At 60.7% G+C, this 21,440-nt stretch overlaps 3 protein-coding genes across 3 annotated transcripts; all 3 read left to right on the top strand.

Annotated features, from left to right (window-relative positions):
• The first annotated feature begins 2,108 nt into the window (after nucleotides 1–2,108).
• Nucleotides 2,109–6,889, top strand: C1QL1 (complement C1q like 1). The gene is made up of 2 exons (XM_031601027.2): nucleotides 2,109–3,062; nucleotides 6,413–6,889. Exons 1-2 carry the CDS (start codon nucleotides 2,223–2,225, stop codon nucleotides 6,590–6,592), a joined length of 1,020 nt encoding a protein of 339 aa, XP_031456887.1. The 5' UTR covers nucleotides 2,109–2,222; the 3' UTR covers nucleotides 6,593–6,889.
• A 735-nt stretch (nucleotides 6,890–7,624) lies between these two features.
• On the top strand, nucleotides 7,625–15,061 carry KIF18B (kinesin family member 18B). The gene is made up of 16 exons (XM_031601028.2): nucleotides 7,625–7,651; nucleotides 8,093–8,436; nucleotides 9,452–9,609; nucleotides 10,037–10,141; nucleotides 10,332–10,442; nucleotides 11,155–11,352; nucleotides 11,428–11,604; nucleotides 11,937–12,011; nucleotides 12,162–12,250; nucleotides 12,402–12,516; nucleotides 12,714–12,829; nucleotides 12,955–13,148; nucleotides 13,513–14,020; nucleotides 14,126–14,221; nucleotides 14,332–14,417; nucleotides 14,673–15,061. The coding sequence occupies exons 2-16, from the start codon at nucleotides 8,121–8,123 to the stop codon at nucleotides 14,783–14,785; spliced, it is 2,457 nt and encodes an 818-aa protein (XP_031456888.2). The 5' UTR covers nucleotides 7,625–7,651; nucleotides 8,093–8,120; the 3' UTR covers nucleotides 14,786–15,061.
• A 964-nt stretch (nucleotides 15,062–16,025) lies between these two features.
• GFAP (glial fibrillary acidic protein) lies at nucleotides 16,026–21,195 on the top strand. Its single transcript, XM_031601029.2, has 9 exons — nucleotides 16,026–16,814; nucleotides 17,487–17,547; nucleotides 17,707–17,802; nucleotides 17,870–18,031; nucleotides 18,148–18,273; nucleotides 18,381–18,601; nucleotides 18,743–18,786; nucleotides 19,853–19,938; nucleotides 20,072–21,195. The coding sequence occupies exons 1-9, from the start codon at nucleotides 16,384–16,386 to the stop codon at nucleotides 20,111–20,113; spliced, it is 1,269 nt and encodes a 422-aa protein (XP_031456889.2). The 5' UTR covers nucleotides 16,026–16,383; the 3' UTR covers nucleotides 20,114–21,195.
• The last annotated feature ends 245 nt before the right edge of the window (nucleotides 21,196–21,440 follow it).

Below are 21,440 nucleotides of genomic sequence, written 5' to 3'. Positions count from 1 at the left end.
AGCGGCAGGCGCGCGGCACGAGGAGATGCTGCCTCTCAGCTTTGTCCTTCCCCATCCTTCAGCTGCTAATGGAGCTCTGCTTGCCTGGCTCAGGGGCTGCAGTGGCCCACGAGCAGGGGATGGGGACAGGGATCGACCCGGGGTCTCTTCGTGGACCGCTCGGAATGTTGTCCCCACTCATGTGGTGCTGCATATGTGGGGTGATGCTCCTGGTGCTGGCACCGTGGGAATGTGGCACTTTGGGGTGGTGGCTGTGCCATGGGATGTGGTTGCTTGGGGTGGTGGCCATGCTGGTAGGGATGTGGTTGTATGAGGTGGTGGCTGTGCCCTGGAAATGCACTGATTTGGGTTCATGGCCGTGTCAATAGGGATGAGGTAGTTTGGGGTGGTGGCCATGCCATGGGGATGTGGTAATCTGGGGTGCTGGCTGTGCCATGGGAACAGGATGGTTTGGGGCTGTGGCTGTGCCAATAGAGACATGATATTTTGGGGTGGTGGCCATGCCGTGGGGACCTGGTGGCCTGGGGTGGTGGCTGTGCCATGGAAATGGGGTGGTGGCCATGCCATTAAGGACATTATGGCTGAGGGTGGTGGCCATGTCATGGGAACCTGGTGTCCATGCTGATAGGGACAGGATGGTTTGGGATGCTGGCAGTGCCATGGGGATGTGGTGTTTTGGGGGTGGTGGCTGTGCCATGGAGATGCAGTGGTCTGGGGTGGTTGCTGTACTATGGGGACGTACTGGTTTGGGGTGGTGAGGTGGCTTGTATGGCCTGTAGTGGTGGCTCTGCTCTGGGGACAAAGTGACATCGGCACACATTGTCTGAGCATAGCAGTGTCCCATTATCCCTCAGCATGAGGCGAGTGCTGTGATCTAATCTGGGGGTGTCCAATGGGGCCCCTCCATGGCCACACCACCCCTGTCCCTGTCCCCATGCACAGCCCTGTGCCACCCGTGGGAGCGCTGCGCCGGAGGGTGACTCACAGAGCCCGTGGCCTCGCAGAGGCGTATTTTTAGGAGCTCATTAAAAAAGAAAAGAAAAGGAAAAGGAGGGGAGAGGGAAAAAAGGAGCGGGGAAGCAGCGGCAGAGCGCAGTTATCCTTCACGTGGTGACTGCTCGTGGGGACATGGGGACCGCGCAGGGGCGGCACCCCGACCCCAAAATCTTCTTAAAGCCCCTAAATCCCCCACAGCCAGCGCCACGGCCGCGTGTCCCGGGGCTGTGGTGTCACTCTGATGGGTGTCACCGGTCCCCGCGTCCCCGTTGCGATTCGGCCGCGGCGCCGCGGGCGGCTGTCAGCTCCCATCGCGTCGCAATGCCGGCTGTGACAAGCGGGCGCTCGGCCCCGCAGCCCCCGGTCCTCGGCTGCGGAACGCGGGGTGACACGCGGCGGAGCGCGGCCACCAAAGCCGCGGGCACGGAGCGGGGTGTGCCACAGGGCTTCGTCCCCGCCGTCACCGTCGGTGCCATGTGCGTGGGGGTGGCATTGCTGGGGACGGTGCGCTCAGCCCCGCTACCACCAGCGGCGACAGCCCATGTGGGTCACAGCGCGGTGCGTGCGTGGGGCTGGGAGGGGTTGGGGTGATGGGGACGTGCTGGGGACGTGGAGTGATGGTGGCCACGGAGGGGCAGTGCGGCACTGCCGCCCCACGGGCTGCACTGGGGTGCAGGTGTGGTCCTGCTCCCTGTCCTCAGTGGTCCCGGCTGGGGCAGTGCAGACACTCTGGGGACAGAGTCCATTGGGGTGTCCTATGGGGTGGGAGCTGTGGGGCACTCTGGGGGTGTAGGTTGGCCCTGAACTTGGGGCTGACATTTGTCCCCTCGGTGTGTTTCTGAATGTCCCCCATGTGCCACATGTGTCCCCTTACTGTCCAACCACGTGTCTCCGTGTGACATGTGTGTCCCCATGGGGTGTGACCGAAAGTCCCCAAATGTCACAGGGATCTCCTCCCTGGGCCAGCAGGGACACAGGTGACAATCCCAGGGAGCAGTGCCTCGGTCTGAGCCACCCCGGGGACACAGAGGGGACAGGGGGTGGCGCTGCTTCTGACCCATCCGTACCGCTCGTGCCCCGTGGGTGTCCCCGGGGCTGCACCCCATGGCCGCACCGGCTGGGGGCGTGGCCAGTTTGGGGGCGTGGCTCTGCGCTCCCCGGACGGCGCTGGGGGCGAATCACTGCGCGGATGGGGCGTGGTCTGCGCGAAGTGGGCGTGTCTCTCGATGGAGGGGGCGTGGCCAAGGAGTGCTCGGGCGTGTCTACAGCGGCAGTGGGCGTGGCCACAGCGGGCGTGGGCGTGGCCGGGCGCGGGGGGGCGTGGCCGGGCGCGGAGCGCACCGGAGCTCAGCGGAGCGGATCGGAGCGGAGCGGCACCGCCGATCCCCGAACCCCACCGCCCTGCCCGCCCCCAAACCGGCACCATTCCGGCCCAGCGAGCAGCCCCGGCCGGGCGTCGGCTCAGCCTCGGCCGTAAAACTTTGCTGGCGGCCGCTGCGGGCGTGGTGATGGTGCTGGTGCTGGTGGTGCTCATCCCGGTGCTGGTGAGCTCGGCGGGCACCGACGGCCGCTACGAGATGCTGGGCACTTGCCGCATGCTCTGCGAGCCCTACGGGGGCACCGCGCCGGGGGGCGGCCCGCTCCCTCCGCCCTCCACGCTGGTGCAGGGGCCGCAGGGCAAAGCGGGCAAACCGGGCAAACCGGGACCGCCGGGACCCCCCGGCGAACCGGGCCCGCCGGGAGCTGCGGGCCCGCCGGGGGTGAGGGGCGAAGCGGGCAAACCGGGGCCGCCGGGGCTGCCGGGGCTGGGGGGCACGGGGGCGGTGAGCACGGCCACCTACAGCACGGTGCCGCGCGTCGCCTTCTACGCCGGCCTGAAGAACCCGCACGAGGGCTATGAGATCCTCAAGTTCGATGATGTGGTCACCAACCTGGGCAACAGCTACGATGCCGCCTCGGGGAAGTTCACCTGTGTCATCCCCGGCACTTATTTCTTCACCTACCACGTCCTGATGCGCGGCGGAGACGGCACCAGCATGTGGGCTGACCTCTGCAAGAATGGGCAGGTACGGGATGGAGGGGTCTGGGGAGGTCTTCGGGGGGTCCCGTCCTTCTCCTGCCCATGGGATGCTCATCTTGTGCAGCCCCGGGATGCTCTCTCCTTCTCTTGCCCGTGGGATGAGTGCCCACACGATACTCTGTCCTTCCCTCCGTAGCAGTGATGTGCTCCAGGTCCATCCCCAAGGTGCCCTGTTTTTCTCTTGCCCATAAAGTGTGCACCTCAGGATGCTCCATCCCTCTTCCAGCTCCGTCCTCCCAGTGCCAATGATGTGCCTCAGGTACATCCCTGAGGTCCCCCATCCTCCTCCTGCCCATGGGATGTGCACCCCCAGGGTGCTCTGTCCTTTTTCCAGCCGTGGGATGTGCACCCCACGTCGCTCTGTCCCTCCCCTGCCCATGGGATGCGCACCCCTGAGATGCTCCATCCTTCTCCTAGTGCCAATGATGTGCCCCAGGTACACCCCGAGGTCTGCTATCTCCTCCTGAACGTGGGATGTGCACCCCCAGGATGCTCCATCTTTCTCCCAGTGGCAGTGATGTGTATCTATGGGTCCCCTTTCGGTCCCTCTCCTGCCCCAGCGATGTGCCCTGCTGTGCCATGGGCTCTGTGTGCTCCCTGCCGTGTCCCCATGGAGCGTGCCAGCGGCCGTGCCCTGGGAACAGCTATGCAGGGACAACATCTGCGGTGGCTTTGGGGACACTGCTGGGCTATGCAGTGCTGAACCCACATTGAGGGCAGTGTGAGCCCAGCCCAGAACTGGGTCCACTGCTCCTCAGTCCTATTTGGGAAGAGATGTCCCCATCCCCAGCTGCTGTGCACCCATGGGACATCTCTGCTTGGTGACAGCCCCTGGGTGACACATGGTGGGACTGCTGCCCCGGTGCTGAGGCTGCCCCCATCCTCACCACCCGCAGCCCCCACATCTCCACCATCCCCATGGCTGAGGCTACCAGGTGATGTCGCATCCTCACGACACAAACCCTTTGCTGGAGCTGTGGCTGTCGCACTGCAAATGTCACACTGCACCGAGAGGCTCTGAGCTCAGTGGGGTGACATCTCCCCATGGTCTCAGCCACAGCTCTGCCCCAGCAGTTGGGTTTGGCCTTTGGCTGTTGGGTTCTCCCTTCCTTCACTCACTGCCCCAGATCCGAGGCGTCAGGGATGCTCAGTGCTTATTCCCGTGGTGCTGCCTCTGAGCATCAGTGTGCATTGCACTGAGCATTGCTCCGGCACCTGGATGGGGTTTTTCCTTCTTCAAGAGCCCCATGGGATTTAGAGGGATTTAGGAGCCCAGAACCCAGCTGGGAATGGGGTCACTGCCCCATCCCTTTGCCATCCGCATCTCCCCATGATCTGAGCCACGGCTTTGCCCAGCCGTTGGGTTTGGCATTAAGCTGTTGATTTCTGCCTCCCTTGGCTCACAGCCCCACATTCAGGACACTCAGGATGCTCCGTGCTTATCCCCACGGCAACAACTCCAGGACCCCCACGCGGAGCCCATTGCGCTGAGCGTCCCCCCAGCACTTGGATGGGTTTTTTCCTTCCCGAATAACCCCACGCAGTAATTTAGGATCCCAAAACCCAGCTGGGAACGGGGTCACCGCCCATCCCTTTGCCATCCCCACGCCGTGGGCTCGTGCCGGCGCTAACAGCTGCGTTTCCCGAAGCTACAAAGCTCCTGTCAAGAGTAAATAAACCCATTCGGGCGTGCGCCTGCAATACAGCTTAATCATCGTCGCGGCCGTCCTCGTCGGGCGCCGGCTTCGCAGCCGTCCCCACGCGCCGGGTGTTAATTGCCAGCATGGTATCACAGCTCTAATTGGGGTTTGTGTCACAGAAATACAGCCCAGAGTGAAGTTGGGGTGGTGGGGTTGCACTGCAGCGGCGATGCCCCAGTGCTTCCCTATGGAGAAGTGTCCATCGCAGCGCCGGCCGCGCTGCTCGAGTTAATGAGAGCCAGGGGAGCTGCTCCTGGTTATTAATTAGCATTAATTATGATTATTTGTATTAGCTTGTCGCCATTTCTGTGAGCATGGGGTGACAAAATTGTGTTTGGGAGGAAGATGGATGGATGTCCTCGGTGTTGTCCCTTGAGGGGATGTGGGGACAGTGGGGGACGGTCCCCAAAGTGTGACCCCACAGAGGGATGTGTCACACCTTGGAGAGCCTGAGTGAACCCAAAGGTGATGTGTTTGACCCCAAAGACATGGGGTGCCCTCAAACACCACTCCATGTCCCTCTGCACTGGGTGGGCACAGAGCTGCAGTGATCACAGTGGCCAGGACACTGCTGGGGGCAGCTCACAGCTATAGGGTCAGTGGGGTTGGTGACAGCATTCCCCAGGTGCTGTGTCCCCATTTTGGGCACTTCTTCCCACATCCCTCGGGTGCAGGGACAGCTCCCAGCCATAGGGTCGCTTTGGTTGACGTCCCCATTTTGGGCTCTTCTCCTTTCCCATGGGCAGTGCCGTGGGAAAACTGAAGCACGGAGCTGCTGCGCCCCATCTCTGCGTCCCCTCCGGTCCTGGGGACACGGCTGCTGGGACAACGCAGTGGCTCTGCTGCCATGGAGCCATTTATCTTCCCTGGTTAGCCAAGGGCTGGCGGGCACGCGGTGACGAGGCGGCTCCTTAACGAGGGAAGACGGATGGCAGTCGCTGCAGCAGGGACAGGCGGTGTGCTGGGACGTCAGTAGGTTCCAGAGTAAACAGGGGCTGATGGGTGGGATCTGTCACGGCCGTGGGCTGCCTGCAGGTTTGGGGAAGCTGCTGCCTCGGCCCCGATGGCTTTTGTGGCAGCAGCACCTCAGGGGCGGCCACGGGGCTGTGGTTGTGTCCCTTCAGCTGTGGGGTTGGGGCTGCTCCCTGTGAGCCGACGGAGAGCCCGTTCTTGTCAGTCCTAATTAGGAGCTGCTTCTCCCTGCTGTGCCGCTTTGCATTTCACATGGGATTTTTTACCTGCCGCCTTGTCACTGTCACTGAGATCCCGCTGCAAGGCTCTGGCTCAGATTTGATTACCCCAATAATTCCCTATCAGCTGCAGCTGCAGTGCCACTTCCCTGGGTGGCCGTGAGGCCATTGGGTACGTGTGGCTTTTTACAGATGTGATCCCTTCCCGCCCCGTGCCTGAGCTGTAACCCCATGTTCAAGCCCATGGGTCAGGGCAATGCTCAGTGGCACCACAACAGCACCACTGTCCCCACCCCAGTGCCATCTCTTCCATCCAGGTCCCATCACTTTGGATCACGGAATGGGTCCAAAGAAGCGGGGGCCCCATGGGGTGGCTGGGTATGGGGTCACGGCAGGGAAGTGGGGCCATGGGATGCAGGTGGGCTAAAGCTGTGTCCCCTGTGCAGGTGCGGGCCAGCGCCATCGCGCAGGATGCGGACCAGAACTACGACTACGCCAGCAACAGCGTCATCCTACACCTGGATGCAGGTGATGAGGTCTTCATCAAGCTGGATGGGGGCAAAGCCCACGGCGGCAACAACAACAAATACAGCACCTTCTCGGGCTTCATCATCTATTCGGACTGAGCCTGGACCCGTGGCATCACCCCATGGCATCGCCCCACGGCATCGCTCCACACCCACCCAGCTCCACGGCATCCCCATGTGCAGCCCTATGGCCGGCCGTGGGGCCCAGGAGCCCCCTTCCCCATCACCCGCTCACCCCATTGCTGCTAATTCGGGGCGGGGGGAGCAGAAGGGCGGTCCCCTGGCTGTGACCCGCTCGGTGCCCGTGGGATGTGGGTCTGTATGGGTGCCTCGTGCCAGGGTTGTGCTGGGGGAGCTGCCCAGCCCCAGGTGACTCCATGGTAAAGCAGAGCTGTGACCTCCCCCCGTGTGCTGATTTTTTCCCTGCGTCGGGATGTCACCAGGGCTGGGGACAGCGCCTTTTGGCTTCATTGTCCCCCCTCAGCCCGGCCAGGGACACGGAGCACCATCCCCAGTGCTGCAGTCCAGGTGGGAGCTGCTGCCATTGTCCCCTCGCTGTCCCTGCAGGGTGACAGTGGGATGGGTCCCCCTGGGGGCTCGCTGTGGGGCTGGGCTGTGCAGGGCTGGGTGGTGTGGGGAAGCTGTGACATGATGTGGCCCTGTGGCAGAATGTGGCCCCACGATGGGATGTGGCCCCATGAGATGACCTGTGCAAGGTAGCGCATGGTCAGACATGTCCCTGTGATGGGATGTTGGCCCCCTGTGAGACCACGGGATGCATGACAGAACGTGGCCCCATACAGGACATGGCCCCATGTCAGGTCGTGTCCCTGTAATGTCAGACAGCCTTCATATCAGGACACGTCCCCATGTCAGGACGTATCCCTATGTCAGGACATGTCCCCATGAAGGCAGGTGTCCCCTCCCGGGCTGAGGTGGCCCTGTGGAAGGATTTGGTCCTCCGGGCTTCAGAGGGTGCTCCGCCCCCAGCCCCGCCCCCAGCCCCGCATTACGGGACCACAAGTCCCGTGATGCCCCGCGCAAAGGCTGAAGGTCACGTGACACGGGTGAGCCAATGGGAGGTAACGGAACGAACGGCCAATCAGAAGGGCGGGAGGGGCTGCCGGGAGATTTGAACGCGGAGGGCCGGAAGTGGCGGTGCGGGGCTGAGGGGTTCGGGGAGAACGGCCGGAGCCGAGCGGGGCTTTGGGGCCCGAGGCGGAGCTGCCGGGCACTGGGGGGTGGTGTGGGGCCTACTGGGGGCTGTGGGCCTCAGGGCGGCGGCAGTAGTCCCAAAGAAGGCTGTAAGGCCGGGGGTCGGCACGGCCCAGAGCGGTGCTGTGGGATCTGAAGGGCCGCGGGGTGTCGGCACAGCCAGCACGGAGAGGCCGTGGGGCCCGTAGCGCGGAGGGCCGCTCTAAGGAGGGGCCGTAGGGGCGGGCAGGGCCTTACAGGGGGCGGCACGGGCGGAGGGGTGGCGGCGGGGAGCTGTAGGGACAGCGGGGCGTCGGCGCTGCAGGGTGGGGGGTCGTGGGCCTCCCTTCAGGCTGTGCCCCGGGGCTGACCTGCACCCCGCACCCCGTTGTGCGCGGATCCCAGGCCGCGTCCCGCCGAGCCCGCCGTCCCCATGGCGATGGGCGCCCCGCCCGAGGACGGCGCCGTGGCCGTAATGGTGCGAGTGCGGCCGGCCGCCCCCAGCGAACGGGACGGGGCCGCGCAGCCCGTGCTGCACGTCGTGGATCAGCACATCCTTGTCTTCGATCCCGAGGAGCCCAGCGGACTCCCCGGCACCGCGCTGCCCACCCGCGGCCCCAAGCACCGCGGCAAGGACCTCAAGTTCGTCTTTGATCGTGTTTTTGGGGAGGGGGCCACGCAGGAGGAGGTGTTCCAGCACACGACCAAGGAGGTGTTGGATGGAGTCCTCAATGGCTACAACTGCTCCGGTACGGCCTGGGGGGGGCTGTCCCACCCGCCTGGGGGGGCTCAGCAGAGCCAGGACGTGGCCTTTGTGCTGCGAGGGACGTCCTCAGGGTGGGAAGGAGTTTCTGCTGCCATCTCACACCTTGATTTGTGGCAGAGTGGTGGAAGATGCAAAGAAGATGAGAGAGGGAATGGGTCATAAAACATAGCACGGGAGCAGGCAGTGCTGAACTGCCAACAGCATTGAGCTGGGGGTCGCAGGTGTGGTCGGGCGGGATGTCCCTGGTGTAGGGAAAACACAGTGAGAAAATACTGAGAGCTGTTGAGCAGGAGGCTGGGTGTGTTGTGATGCTCTGGGAGCTGCTGTGTTCCTTGCGCATCTCCCATCCCTGCAGTGCATACAGACCAGGTCTGAACGCTCCTCGCCCTGCGCTGCAGATCCTCGTGCTGCTTGCAGGCTGTCAGCAGCGCAGCATAACGAGCTGCACGGCACCGAGCTGGGCGCTGGGACTGCACGATGCTATTCCTGGCTCTGTCACCGTGCCCACCTGGCAGCATCTCCTGTCTCTGTCTGTATGAAATAACTCCCAGATCCTCAAATGAGATACTCCCAAAGCCTTGCTAATGGGGAGAAACGCTAAGGTTCTCTAGATTAGCGTCCTGTTCTGATGCTAATGCTTCAAAGAGGGTGTTGAAGGGTTGGGGAATGTGGATGAATTGCAAGGTCTGGAGAAAGAAACTCCTTCATTGGGAGATGGAGACCTGGGGGTACTCAGCTTGTAGGGTGGCTCGAGAGTGGCCTTGAGGTGTCTGAATGGGTGACAGCATGGGTCTAGTCCTGTCTTTATCCGCTAAATTAGAGATGCTGACAGCTGAAACGAGAGAGAAATTGCACTGGGGGAATTGTGCAGACAGTGCTGAGGGTAATTAACTATTGAACCGCTCTGCGTCGGCTGCGAGTGACCCGCTCTGCTGCAGCGTCTGCTGCAGGGACGTCACGCTGCTGACAGTTTCAAACACCCCTCTCCCTCCTCACAGTGTTTGCCTACGGTGCGACGGGAGCAGGGAAAACCTACACCATGCTGGGCTCAGAGCAGAGCCCAGGCATTATGTACCTCACCATGGTGGAGCTGTACAGGAGGATTGAGGCCAGGAGGGACGAGAAGAGCTGCGAGGTGCTCGTCTCCTACCAGGAGGTATGCATGTCCCCGATGTGTTTTGGGGCTGGTGCTGACCCCATTGCACTGCAGTGTGTGTCCCTAGTGCTCGGGACACATGCTGTCCCAGCTGGATTTGGGCTCACCAAACTGGTGGGGAACTGGTGCTGCTGGTTCCTCCTATCCAGAGGATGGGAAGTTTTTCTGCCTCACCGAGCCGCCGCGGTGCCTGCAGTCTGCATAGCAATCTGAAAGGGCTGTGCAGGAGGAGCAGCAGCACAGTGACTTGCAAGTAAAGCCCTCGAGAGCTGTCCTCTGCATTTAGAGAACTGTCAGCCGCTCTGTGTCATGCCTGGGCAGTGCCCTGCAGGGTATGGGGTGGGAGGGGCTCATCTGATCGGATTGTGACCCTCATGCATAGAGCTCCTCACTGCTGGGGTAACAGGCTGTGTGTTCCCTGCTCCAGGTGTACAACGAGCAGATCCATGACCTGCTGGAACCCAAGGGCCCTTTGGCAATCCGGGAGGATCCAGAGAAAGGAGTGGTGGTCCAGGGGCTCTCCTTCCACCAGGTAGGTGTAAGGGGTGTGCACAGGCTCAGTGCAGTGCTGTCCTAGCAGCAGATGTGACCCTGAGCTGAAGGGAACGCTGCAGGGCAGTGGGATGCCTTACATCCCCGTTGTCATTTCTTACTGTTGGGTTGTTGTGGCGGCTACACGGGGCGCCCAGCCTGCTGATACCCACCCCTCTGCTCGATTCCAGCCCAAATCAGCAGAGCAGCTCCTGGAGATGTTGGCCAATGGCAACAAAAACCGGACACAGCACCCCACGGATGCCAACGCCTCCTCCTCCCGCTCTCACGCGGTGTTCCAGGTGAGGGCTGAACCATAAAACCACAGCATGGTTGGCCTGAAAAGAGCCTTGAAGATCTTAGAACTGTGGAATTGCAACAAGTTGGGTTGGAAGGGACCCCAAAGCCCCCCAGCTGCACTGCTGCTGTGGTCTGGGTGCCCCTCATCAGCTTGGGCTGCCTGGGGCCCCACCTCTGGCCTTCGGATCTCTAGGGTTTATTTGTCCCATTGTCCCTCTCAGCACAGAGCCAGGATTTATGTTCCCTGCTTTCTTTGTCCTCACTGTGTCGGTGCTCTCCCCCACAGATCAACCACTTGATTTCAATTCCAGCCAGGCCCTTCCTTGAATTAGCAGGGCTGTCACGGCTGCGTGGGGAGACTGAGGGCTCTGCCTGCAATTTCTGTGTGAACCTGGTGGCTGTGAGCAGGGGAAGTCCAGGTGTCTGGATGCCTTCCCAGCCGGGTGCATTGCTGGGCGCTGGACTCCTGCCTGCTGTACATCCGTTAGCAGTGCTGGAAACGTGCCCTCCCTGCTGCTAGCTCTGCCTGCTGGTGAGCCAAGCACGGGCTGTTGAGGGTGTAGGACTGGGATATGATATGGGAATTGGGCTCAGCTCTGAGAACACAGCCTGGGTGCTCCCCAGGCACTACAAGACGATGTCTGGGGGATTCCACCAGCATTGGGTTTGTCCATCCTCGTTGGGTTGTGGCCTCACCAGTCTCTGTGCTCACAGATCTATGTGAAGCAGCAGGACCGTGTTGTCGGCCTTGCTCAGGACCTGCAGGTTGCCAAGATGAGTCTGATTGACCTGGCAGGCTCTGAGCGAGCTTCTGTCACCAACACCAAAGGAGAACGTCTCCGGGAGGGCGCCAACATCAACCGCTCACTGCTGGCCCTCATCAATGTCATCAATGCATTGGCTGATGCAAAGGTAGTACTGTCCTGTTGTGCCCTGCTGAGTGCCCAGGGCCTGAAAGCTGAGCAGCCCCTCACTCTCTTGGTGCAGAGCAAGAAAACCCACATCCCCTATCGGGACAGCAAGCTGACGCGCCTGCTGAAGGACTCCATTGGTGGCAACTGCCGCACCATCATGATTGCTGCTGTCAGTCCCTCCTCCCTGGCCTACGAGGACACCTACAACACTCTCAAGTATGCCAACAGGGCCAAGGAGATCAAGCTGTCGGTGAGGAGCTCATCTTCTGCTGAGGGTTTGGGAGCTGGTGGGAAGGAGTTGGGTTTCACAGCCTGCCCCGGTGCGTGGGGTGGATCAGCGGGTGCCTCTGTGCTCCAGGTTGGGTGGTCTGTTGGGTTGTGTTATCCAGCCCCTCTGGGCAATTGATGCTGAGGACACTGAATGCAGTCTGTGCCAAAGCCTCTCATCCCAGCAGGACTGCTGGCAGGGACAGCAGGTCCCCATGCGTGGCTCGTGCCATCTGCAGTCTGCTCCAGCACTGGGAGGGATCTGAGCTCAGCCCCATTGCTCCTTTGACCTCTTGCCCATCCCTGTCTCTGTAGCTGAAGAGCAACGTGCTCAGCCTCGACTGCCACATCAGTAAATATGCCACAATCTGCGAGCAGCTGAAAACAGAGGTGAGATGCTCTGTCTTTTAGCTGTGCTTTGATTGGTATGTGCACCTCTGAGCTCCTCTGCAAGTCGTGTGACAGTGCTGCCTGCTGGGAGAGCCCTGGGCTCTGTGGGGCTGCTGAACCAGCTGTGGTACAGGTGATGCTTCTCTACAGGTGGCAGATCTTCGGGCCAAGCTCCGTGCCTATGAGAATGCTGCCCAGGATGCAGGAAAGCAAATACCAGCACTGCTGCCTTCCCCCAGGTGAGGTTGTGGGGCCAGTGGGGAGGAGAGGCAGAGCTGGAGTGAGCCCTAAAGGAAGCTGGGCTGGGAATCCCAAACATTGTCCTTATTGATCCAACCCAGAACCCGAATGTGATTCTTTTCCCAATGGATTTCTTTCTCATTTCTGTAGGATGGAAGAAGCTGTCCCAAAGAGCTGCTCAGCCCCATGTGCTTGCAGGGAGAGTCATGGGGAGCAGCAGGAGCTGGGAGCTGGGCAGGATGCTCAGCTGGGAGGAGAGGAGGAGGTGAGAGGAGGAGTGGGAGGGCTGGGGATCAAATGCCCACGTGGCACAGAGGGCAGGAGCTCAGTCCCGGGGTGCTGGCTTAGCGTGAGCTCCTTATTGCTAGCAAAGCACTTCAACTTTTAGATAAAGGAGTTTGGAGGATGAGATTCAGCTCCCGTTTGTATCAGATAAGTGATCACTTTGGGACGTTGTTCCAGGTTCCAGAGGAAATGCCCCCCAGCAGCCCCAGCCCCACCCAGCAGGCAGATCTCCAGCTGAGAACGGAGAAACTGAACTGCCTACCACTGCGTTTGTCCCGCAGCCACACAGACACGTGAGTCCTTCCTCTGTGTGCCCCCTCCTGGTTCAGGTGGTCCAAGCTGACCGATGAGCTAGCTTTGGAAGTAGAGGGGCTGCCTGGACCCATTTATCTGACACTGTCCTCCCCCTCTGTCCCAGGCTCATAGCCACCATTCTGGGCGTTGCCCAGAAGCAATACTCCCTCCTGAAGGCTGCCAACCTCCTCACTCCTGACATGGTCTCCGAATTTGAGAAGCTGCAGCTCTTGGTGCAGCAGGAGGCAGCTGTGAGCCCTCAACCCACAGATACCAGCAGGACCCCCCCAGCCCTGAAGATGCAGCAGGGCTGTGATGGTGAGCAACCAGCAGCTCTGATTCCTTTCTTTTCTGGTCTCGTTTAATGGTTGGTGTGCTTGCTCAGTCTGTAGCTCTCCCTCCTCACCCCCAGTGTCACAACATGAACCCATCATTGAGGCTGAAGGCTCTGCAGACTGTTTTCCAGGGACAGACTGAGCCCTGCCATAGCACATTTCCCTTGGAACCACTCTGGTGCTTTTAGAATTTGGGAATTTGCAGTGGCTCTGTCCCTTTGGGTTTGATGTGAGCGTGGTTTGGTGATACCTGCTGGGAAATGACAGTGTTGGGGGTGATGCTGAGGGCTGGAGATGTATGGGAATGCTGCAGACGGCGCTGACTGCATGTGTTGCTTTTCCTTTAGCATCAGCCCCAACGCTCAGCAATGAGCCCAGCGTCCCCATGACGAGGGCTGCCCTACGCCGCCTGCAGCAGCTCACTCCACTCTCCAGCCCCAAACTGGCAGTGAAGAAGAGGAGGAGATCTGAGATGAGCAACACTTCCAGATTGGAAACACCACACAGCCTCAACATGCGGGCGAAGCGCCAGCGGAAATCCTCCCCACTGAGTGCTGGGGGGGAAACGGAGGCACTGCAGAGCCCACGCACCCCATGCCTTAGGGAACCCCAATCCCCCCAGCTGCTGCCGTGCTGCACCCCCAAAATCTGCCCTCTGACTGTCACTAAAAGGCGTGTGCCCCTGATGACGTCGGCAGCCCAGAACTGCTGCACCCCAACTGTGTGCGACCTCAATGTGACTTACAGCCTCTCTGAGGATGTCACCAAGCCGGGAGCCGTCAGCCTGCCCCAGTTCCCTGGCTGGGAGAATGCCCTGTGTGCCCTAAAGAAGCAGGAGGGTCCCTTTGTGCCCAGGTCAGTGCTGTACCACTTAGGTACAAACAGCATCCCAAAGAACCTGCTCCTTCTTTTCCCTTTGGGCCCAAGGCTGGACCCTCTGACCCTTCTTCCTCCCTGCAGAGCCTCCGTCCCAGTGTTCTCCATGAAGGGTTCCTCCATCCCAAAGCTGTCCTCCGTCTCCAAAGGATCTGTGCAGAAGCGAAGGCGAGCAGTGAGGTGAGATGGCAGCCATTTGCTGCTGTGGGTGCTCCTCTGTGGGGCTGGAACCCCCTTTTTGCCTGCTGATAGCCTGGGACCATCCTCACATGTCCCCTTTCCCTTCACAGCACTGCTTCCCGTTCGCTGGGTGGGATCCAGAGCCGCATCACCTCGAGCAGCAGCCAGCGGTCTGTGCAGCCCCAAAGCATCCCAGGTGAGTCCTACAGCATTCCACTGCGTGATGCCCCATCCCTGATGCGGTTCACACGTGGGGCAAAATACCTGGTGTTGGTGTGTTGGTATGTCTGGGACTGGTGGGTTGTGCTTTTTGGGTTTGCTGCCTCCTTCCTACGGCCACATCCTTGGAAAGGGGCGGTGAGAGTCTAGGGATGGCTATAAGGATGGGGCTGGCTGTGGGGGTTTTGCCTCTTCATCTTCTTCATTCCTTTCTCTCCCGTTTCTCCCTCAGAGCATCCTCCCCCTGGGCTCACCTGGAAGGGGCGGGGCGGCCCCAGAGAGCTGCCAGCACGTGATGGTGCCTCCACAGCCCCGACCTCACAAGTCCTGAAGCCGCTCTGCTGATGTCCCTCACATCCAGGACCCCTCACACGGCCCCAAATGCAGCTGCCACACCTGTTCCTCACACCCAGGGAGGTAGAAGGGCCACCACCCCAAACACTGCCCCGCTGTCCCCTGGCTGGTGTCCCTGCCCCCTCCCCCTGCACAGCCCCATGTATTCTGTAGCAGATGGATCGCTGCTGTTCCCTCTCAGCCCCTCTCGGGGTGTCGAGCGCTGACAGATGGGCGATGCTAAGCAGTACCACGCGCTTTTAATAAATCTTACAGCTTAAACCCAAAGGAATGAGGGGAGATGTGGGGTTGCTTCTCCCCCTGTTCAGCCTCAGAGCAGAGCTGGGCTCCCAGGGGTGGGTTCCCATTGTCCCTTTGGGGTTCTAGAGTATTTCTTCCTCTGCTCTGGGGTCCCTGGGGCCAGCAGCAGAGGTGATGACTTTGCACTGAGGTCCTAAAAGCTGCATGGCTGCCTTCACCCCACAGCCCCTGGTATGTTCTGGCCCCGTTGTCCCATGCACCACTCCCCATAGGGACTGGGGTCACTGCTCTCTGCCCTACTTCGTTCTCCCCTTTGTCTTCTCTCAAGCTGGAAGCTTCTAATTAAAGCTTCTGTATTCGTTTGCCTCATTAAGGAGGGGGGACTGGCTCTGCGTCCCCGCAGTGACAGCGCTCTGCTTTGATCCCATTGCGTGGGAGCGGGGAGAAAATAAATCCTGGGGGATCACAGTGGGGGCACCCTCTGCCCCATCCCTCCATGTGGATTTGGGGAAGGGAGGGGGGATCCCAAAGGGCCAGCACTGAGTGCAGCAGCAGAGCTGTCCCTGCCCCACTTGGGCTCTCAGCACAGAGGGGATGTGGCTTTGTGCCTGTAGAACCAAACCTGGGGCTGGGGAGGCTGGAGCAGGATGCCTGATGCGGAGCGGGGAATGGAGGGGGGGGGCGCGTTAAGGGGCTCCCCCTTGCTCTGGGCTGGTGCCCGTTGGGGACCAGCGTTGTCCCCATCCCAGTTGTTTTCCCAGCTGTCGGCTGCCACCTAGCTGTCACCTACGAGCTTTGTCCCCCATCCACAGCCCCACTGTGCTGCTCCTGGCACGTCCCCGGGATGTCCCCGTGCCTATACCCCCATCAGGGCCAGCGGTGGCCCTGTGCCCGTTGCCACCACCCTCACCCCGTGCCCATTTCCCGGTGCTACACAAAGAGGTCTCATTGCTGCTCTGGGTACACTGAGCCCTTTCAGGCAGTTCTGGCACCACTGGGCTGGAATGGGCTCGGAACATTTTGGCTGCCTAATTAAAGCTGGCCTTAATTAGCAGCCTCCCTGCACTGCCAGGCCTCCTGGGGTGCACCTCATAGGGTCCCATGGCATCGCACCCAGGACCCGCGGTGCCCCCACAGCACCACGCTCGCGCTGCCCCACGGGCACTGCGTCCCTGCTCTGCCCCAGGTTTTACCCCGCTCTCTACGGGCGCTGCCAGCACACGGGGCCGGCTGCCAGCGCTCAGCCACCCCCGCTGGGTGCCACAAAGCCCGGCTTTGTGCTGCATGGCCTCCGGCCAACGCCGTGGCCATAAAACCCCATCGCAGCGCACATCGCGCCCACCTTCGCCATGGAGAGCCGCCGGTTATCCTACGGCCGCCGCTTTGGCCCCACCGGCTCTGCATGGAGCCCCACGGAGCGGCGCCGTTCCCGCAGCGCTCACCCCGCGCCCCGCACGTCGGGCAGGATGGATTTCTCGTCGGTCAACGTCCTCAACTCGGAGTTCCGGGAGACGCGCACCAACGAGAAGGTGGAGATGATGGAGCTGAACGACCGATTCGCCAGTTACATCGAGAAGGTGCGGCTGCTGGAGCAGCGCAACAAGGTGCTGGTGCTGGAGCTGAACAGGGCGCGGGAGCAGGAGCCGTCCCGGCTGGCCGATGTGTACCAGGAGGAGCTGCGGGAGCTGCGGCGCCGCGTGGAGCTGCTGGGCACCGCCAAGGCGCGCGCGGAGGTGCAGAGGGACGGCCTGGCTGAGGAGCTGGAGAGTCTGCGGGAAAAGTATGGGGGGGTCTTGCAATGGGGGGACCTGCTATGGGGATCTGGGGGTGGTGGGGACTGAGGTGGCCACCAGGACCAGGGTGGGGAACCAATGTGGTGGTGGGGACCAGGCTGGTGATGAGGATTGTGGTGGTAGTGGTGGTGATGGGGACTAAGGGTAGCCGCTGTGACCAGGGGGATAATGGGGACCGGGATGGGGATCAGCGTGGTGACAGGCAGTGAGATGGTCACCAGGGCCAGAGTGGCAACGGGCAGCAAGGTGATGCTGGGGACCAAAGTGGCCACCAGGACCATGATTGATGATGGGGACCGGGGTGATAATGGAGATTTAGGTGGTACTGGGATCAGAGTGGCTACCACAACCAGGATGAGGACCAGGATGGTGACAAGGCCACCATGACTGTAGTGGTCCCAGGCACAAAGGTGTCTACTGGAACAAGTATCAGGGTGTCCAGCAGCACTAAGGGGGGTCACCAGGACCAGGATGGTGACCAGGGTAGTGATGAGGACTGAGGTGACCAATAGAACTAGGAAATGGCGACCGGGGTGGTACAATGCAGTGGGGCTGCTCTAGGGGGGTCTGAGCTGTAAGTGGCCGCCATGAATAACAAGTGAGTGTGTCTGATGAGTAACAGCACTAATGAGTAACAACACATCCCTGCTCCACTGAAGGCTGCAGCAGGAGGTCACCCTGCGGCTGGAGGCTGAGAGCACCCTGGCTGCGTACCGGCAGGTGAGGGCAGGGGATGAGATGGGGAGTGGGCGTCAGCCCCCCTCTCTGGGGCTCCTGGGACAGGGCAGGGATGGGATGAGATGACAGGAGATGGGATGGAAGGATGGGCAGACCCCGTGCCCACCCTGGTGATGATCCCTCCATGTCACATGGTGGCAGGATGTTGATGCTGCTGCCCTGGCTCGCCTTGACCTGGAGCGTCGTGTGGGGTCCCTGCAGGATGAGGTGGCCTTCCTCCAGAAGGTGCACGAGGAGGTAACGTCGCTGCGGTGCGGGGCTCCAGGGGTGGATCCATCACCTCACTGACCCCAGTTCCCTGCAGGAGCTGCGGGAGCTGCAGGAGCAGCTGGCCCAGCACCGGGTGCACGTGGAGGTGGATGCCAGCAAGCCAGACCTGACGGCAGCACTGCGTGATATCCGCACACAGTACGAGGCCATGGCTGCCAGCAACATGCAGGAGACCGAGGAGTGGTACAAGTCCAAGGTGCAGGTGGCACCCTGTCCCCGTATATCATCTCCATGGGTTGGGTTGGCTTCTGTGGCTGGGTGGCTCCATGGGGCAATGGCACAGGAGAGCTGACCCTATGGTGTCCCTTCCAGTTTGCAGACCTGACAGATGCAGCTGCCCGGCACGCAGAGGCCCTACGTGCAGCCAAGCACGAGGCCAACGAGTACCGGCGGCAGCTCCAGGCCCTCACCTGCGACCTGGAGGCCCTGCGGGGCTCGGTAGGTGCCAACCGTGGGGCATGAGGTGGGACGTATCCTTGGGTCGTGGCACCATGGGTGCCCAAGGAGGTGGCATCGAGGGCATCACGTCCCACGGTGGTCACCAGAACGAGTCCCTGGAGAGGCAGCTGCGGGAGCTGGAGGAGCGCTACGCGCTGGAGACGTCCGCCTACCAGGACACTGTGGGACGGCTGGAGGAGGACATCCGCAGCCTCAAGGAGGAGATGGGACGGCACCTGCAGGAATACCAGGACCTGCTCAACGTCAAGTTGGCCCTCGACATCGAGATCGCCACGTACCGCAAGCTGCTGGAGGGCGAGGAGAGCAGGTGATGGCCCCTCCCTGCCCCGCACCATCCCTGGGTCCTTTTGGTCCCGCTGGGTTTGGGGAGCACCCTGCAGCCCTCCTGCCTCACCCATGGGGCAGAGGAGACCCGATGCTCTCCCCGACGCTCCCGTTGCTCCCATAGGATCACCGTCCCTGTGCAGAGCTTCTCCAACCTGCAGATCCGAGGTGAGGCTGCAGCTGTGCATGGGATGGGGGTAGGATGGGCTGCCAGGTCTCTGTGCCTGAAGGGTCCCCCGCAGAGTCCCAAGGTGGAGGGGATGATATGCCATGGTCACATCCCTAAGGCCAACTGCGTCCCCAAGGCCACGTCCCCAGTGCCAACCATTCCCCCAAGGTCAATCCTGTTGCTGAGGCCAACCATGTCTCCAAAGCCAACTCCACCGATGAGGCTAATTGTATTCCTAGTGTTAATTGTGTGTAGCCAACACCAACCACGTCCCCAGTGCTACCCTTATCCTCAGCGTCAACCATAACCAAGTGCTCAATCTTCCCCCAGGGATACACTGTCCCTAAGGCCAACCACATCTCAAAGCTACCCACATCACTCAGGCCAACAGCACTGATGAAGCCAGTCATATCCCCAGTGCCAACTGTGTCCCCAAAGCCAGACACATCCTCAGTGCCAGCCATGTCCTCAGTGCCACCTTCATCCCCAAGGTCACAGTCCAGTCCCAACCACAAGGTCCCCAACCACAACTCAGTGCCAACATTTCTCCTAAGGCCAATAGTGTTCACTCCCACAGATCAGGATTTTTCAGCCCAACTAGTTCCTTTTACACCCCTTCAAGGTGTATGGGTGGAGAGGCCATACTGGGAGCACTGGGTCACCACCCTGTCTCATCCATAGAGTCATAGAATGGTCTGTGTTGAAAAGGACCACAATGATCATTGAGTTTCAACCCCCTGCTATGTCAGGATCACCAACCAGCAGACCAGGCTGCCCAGAGCCACATCCAGCTTGGCCTTGAATGCCTGCAGGGATGGGACATCCACAGCCTCCTTGGGCAACCTGTTCCAGTGCGTCACCACCCTCTGGCTGAAAAACTTCCTCCTAATCACAGAATCACAGAATTGCCAGGGTTGGAAGGGACCTCAAGGATCATGAATCTCCAACCCCCCTGCCACACGCAGGGCCACCAACCATTCCACCTAATGCTAGACCAGACTGCCCAGGGATGTCTAACCTAATGTCTAACCTAATGTCTAACCTAAACCTCCCCGTGTCCCGTAGAGACCAGCCTGGACACCAAATCCGTGTCAGAAGCTCATTTGAAGAGGAGCATCGTGGTCAAAACGGTGGAGACAAGAGATGGAGAGGTGGGAAGTCTTCATCCCCTCCACCCACAAGGTGTCCCCAGGGGGAGAAACTCTGTCATGTGCACGGGTCCTGTCCTCAAGCACGTTCAGACAGACCTGAGTGGGGTAACAGTCTCTCTTCCTCTGCTTCCAGGTGATCAAGGAGTCCAAGCAGGAGCACAAGGAGGTGGTGTAGGGTGTGCCAGGCACAGCCACGCTTGTAGCCGTAGCTCCGTAGATCCCATCTGATGCTGCGAGGGAGCCCTGCAGTGGGGCCGGAGACACAGGAGAAACCCACCCTCATCTCCCCCACCACCCCATGCTCCAGGGACTCCTGTGTTGGTCCATTCAGGACTGAGATATGGGGGCATTGCTCCCCACTTCCCACCAGGAAGGTGGTCCAGGAGGCCACCTCGAGTCTCCCCACCATGTCCTGGGCATCCCTGGAGGTGTGGACAGGACATGGTACTGCATGGCCAGGGATGTTTTACTGTTGCCGAGCAGAAGTTGGGCTTAGCCAGGAGGTGCAGGCAGGAGGAAGAGGAAGATGGAGCACAGGGGGAGGCAGGTTGATGGTGGGATGGGGAGAAGGGTGATGGAGTGGGGTCTGAGCAGGGTGCCTGGGGATACAGGGTGGTTGTGGGGCTGGAGCAGCAATGCACACAGCAGTGTGGGAGTCCTTGTTGGCTTTTCCAGGACATTGTGGCATGGGACTGTTTATCCCTAATGGTATGCACACACCAAGATGCCCCATCTCCAGAGATGAGGAGACAGTCCAGGGGGCTCATGGCCCAGTCCAGCTCCGCGTGGGCATTCTCGAGGGGCTGGAAGAAACCTGTTGTCCCTCAGCACCGTGTGGCCCTGTCTCCTGTGTGCTCTCCCAGTGCACGTCACCCACCTTGGGCCCCCGCAGACCCCATACTCACTTTGTTTTAGCCACTGACCATGAGCTAAACGTGCCCTGCTGCCACCTAACACAGCAGCACCCGCTCACCAGCACTCCCCTTACTCCATAAGGTGAGCCCATGGGTTGCCACTGGGGTCCTGCCTCCTCACCCCACTTATCTCCACATCCCCCAGCTCAGCTCTGAGCTTTGCAGATCCTAATTCCACATGGGCCATTCCCAGGGCAGGATGTATTATGGGGTGATAATGCCAGGGGTCACTTTGTCCCCCATGAGCTGCACAGAGCTTTGCAGCCCTTATTGCTACTGGATTAATGCCCTAACACTGCAACAACATGAGATGTGAAATAAAGCCTAACACAAGCACTGTGTCGGTGGTCATGACTGCAACCTGCAGGACAAGCTGCAGTGTGGGGTGTTTTTGGGATCAGCCAGGGCAGAGGGGCCCTTTGGGTGCCCAAAGGTTTCTCACTGTGGGACCAAGACTCAGCCCCAGGGCATGGCCCATTCTGTCATCACAGAATATCCCTAGCTGGAAGGGACGTGGATCATTGCCCAACTCCTGGCTCTGCCCAAACCCACACCCAAACCCTCCATCTAAGAGTGGTGTCCCAATGC

This window comes from Phasianus colchicus, chromosome 26, assembly GCF_987193195.1.
Source record: "Phasianus colchicus chromosome 26, bPhaCol1.hap1.1, whole genome shotgun sequence".
In the NCBI taxonomy this organism is placed as follows: domain Eukaryota; kingdom Metazoa; phylum Chordata; class Aves; order Galliformes; family Phasianidae; genus Phasianus; species Phasianus colchicus.
This window is presented reverse-complemented; position numbering and strand designations above follow the sequence as displayed.

What these genes read in the sequence shown, in the direction of transcription:
- C1QL1 (XM_031601027.2), top strand. Translation starts at nt 2,223, where the DNA reads ATGGAGGGGGCGTGGCCAAGGAGTGCTCGGGCGTGTCTACAGCGGCAG. An exon ending in ACCTCTGCAAGAATGGGCAG is followed by an intron (nt 3,063 to 6,412) that starts GTACGGGATGGA and finishes TCCCCTGTGCAG; the next exon opens with GTGCGGGCCAGCGCCATCGC.
- KIF18B (XM_031601028.2), top strand. Translation starts at nt 8,121, where the DNA reads ATGGCGATGGGCGCCCCGCCCGAGGACGGCGCCGTGGCCGTAATGGTG. An exon ending in CCAAGGAGATCAAGCTGTCG is followed by an intron (nt 11,605 to 11,936) that starts GTGAGGAGCTCA and finishes CTGTCTCTGTAG; the next exon opens with CTGAAGAGCAACGTGCTCAG. An exon ending in TCCCGCAGCCACACAGACAC is followed by an intron (nt 12,830 to 12,954) that starts GTGAGTCCTTCC and finishes CCTCTGTCCCAG; the next exon opens with GCTCATAGCCACCATTCTGG.
- GFAP (XM_031601029.2), top strand. Translation starts at nt 16,384, where the DNA reads ATGGAGAGCCGCCGGTTATCCTACGGCCGCCGCTTTGGCCCCACCGGC. An exon ending in AGGAGTGGTACAAGTCCAAG is followed by an intron (nt 18,032 to 18,147) that starts GTGCAGGTGGCA and finishes TGTCCCTTCCAG; the next exon opens with TTTGCAGACCTGACAGATGC. An exon ending in TGGAGGCCCTGCGGGGCTCG is followed by an intron (nt 18,274 to 18,380) that starts GTAGGTGCCAAC and finishes GGTGGTCACCAG; the next exon opens with AACGAGTCCCTGGAGAGGCA.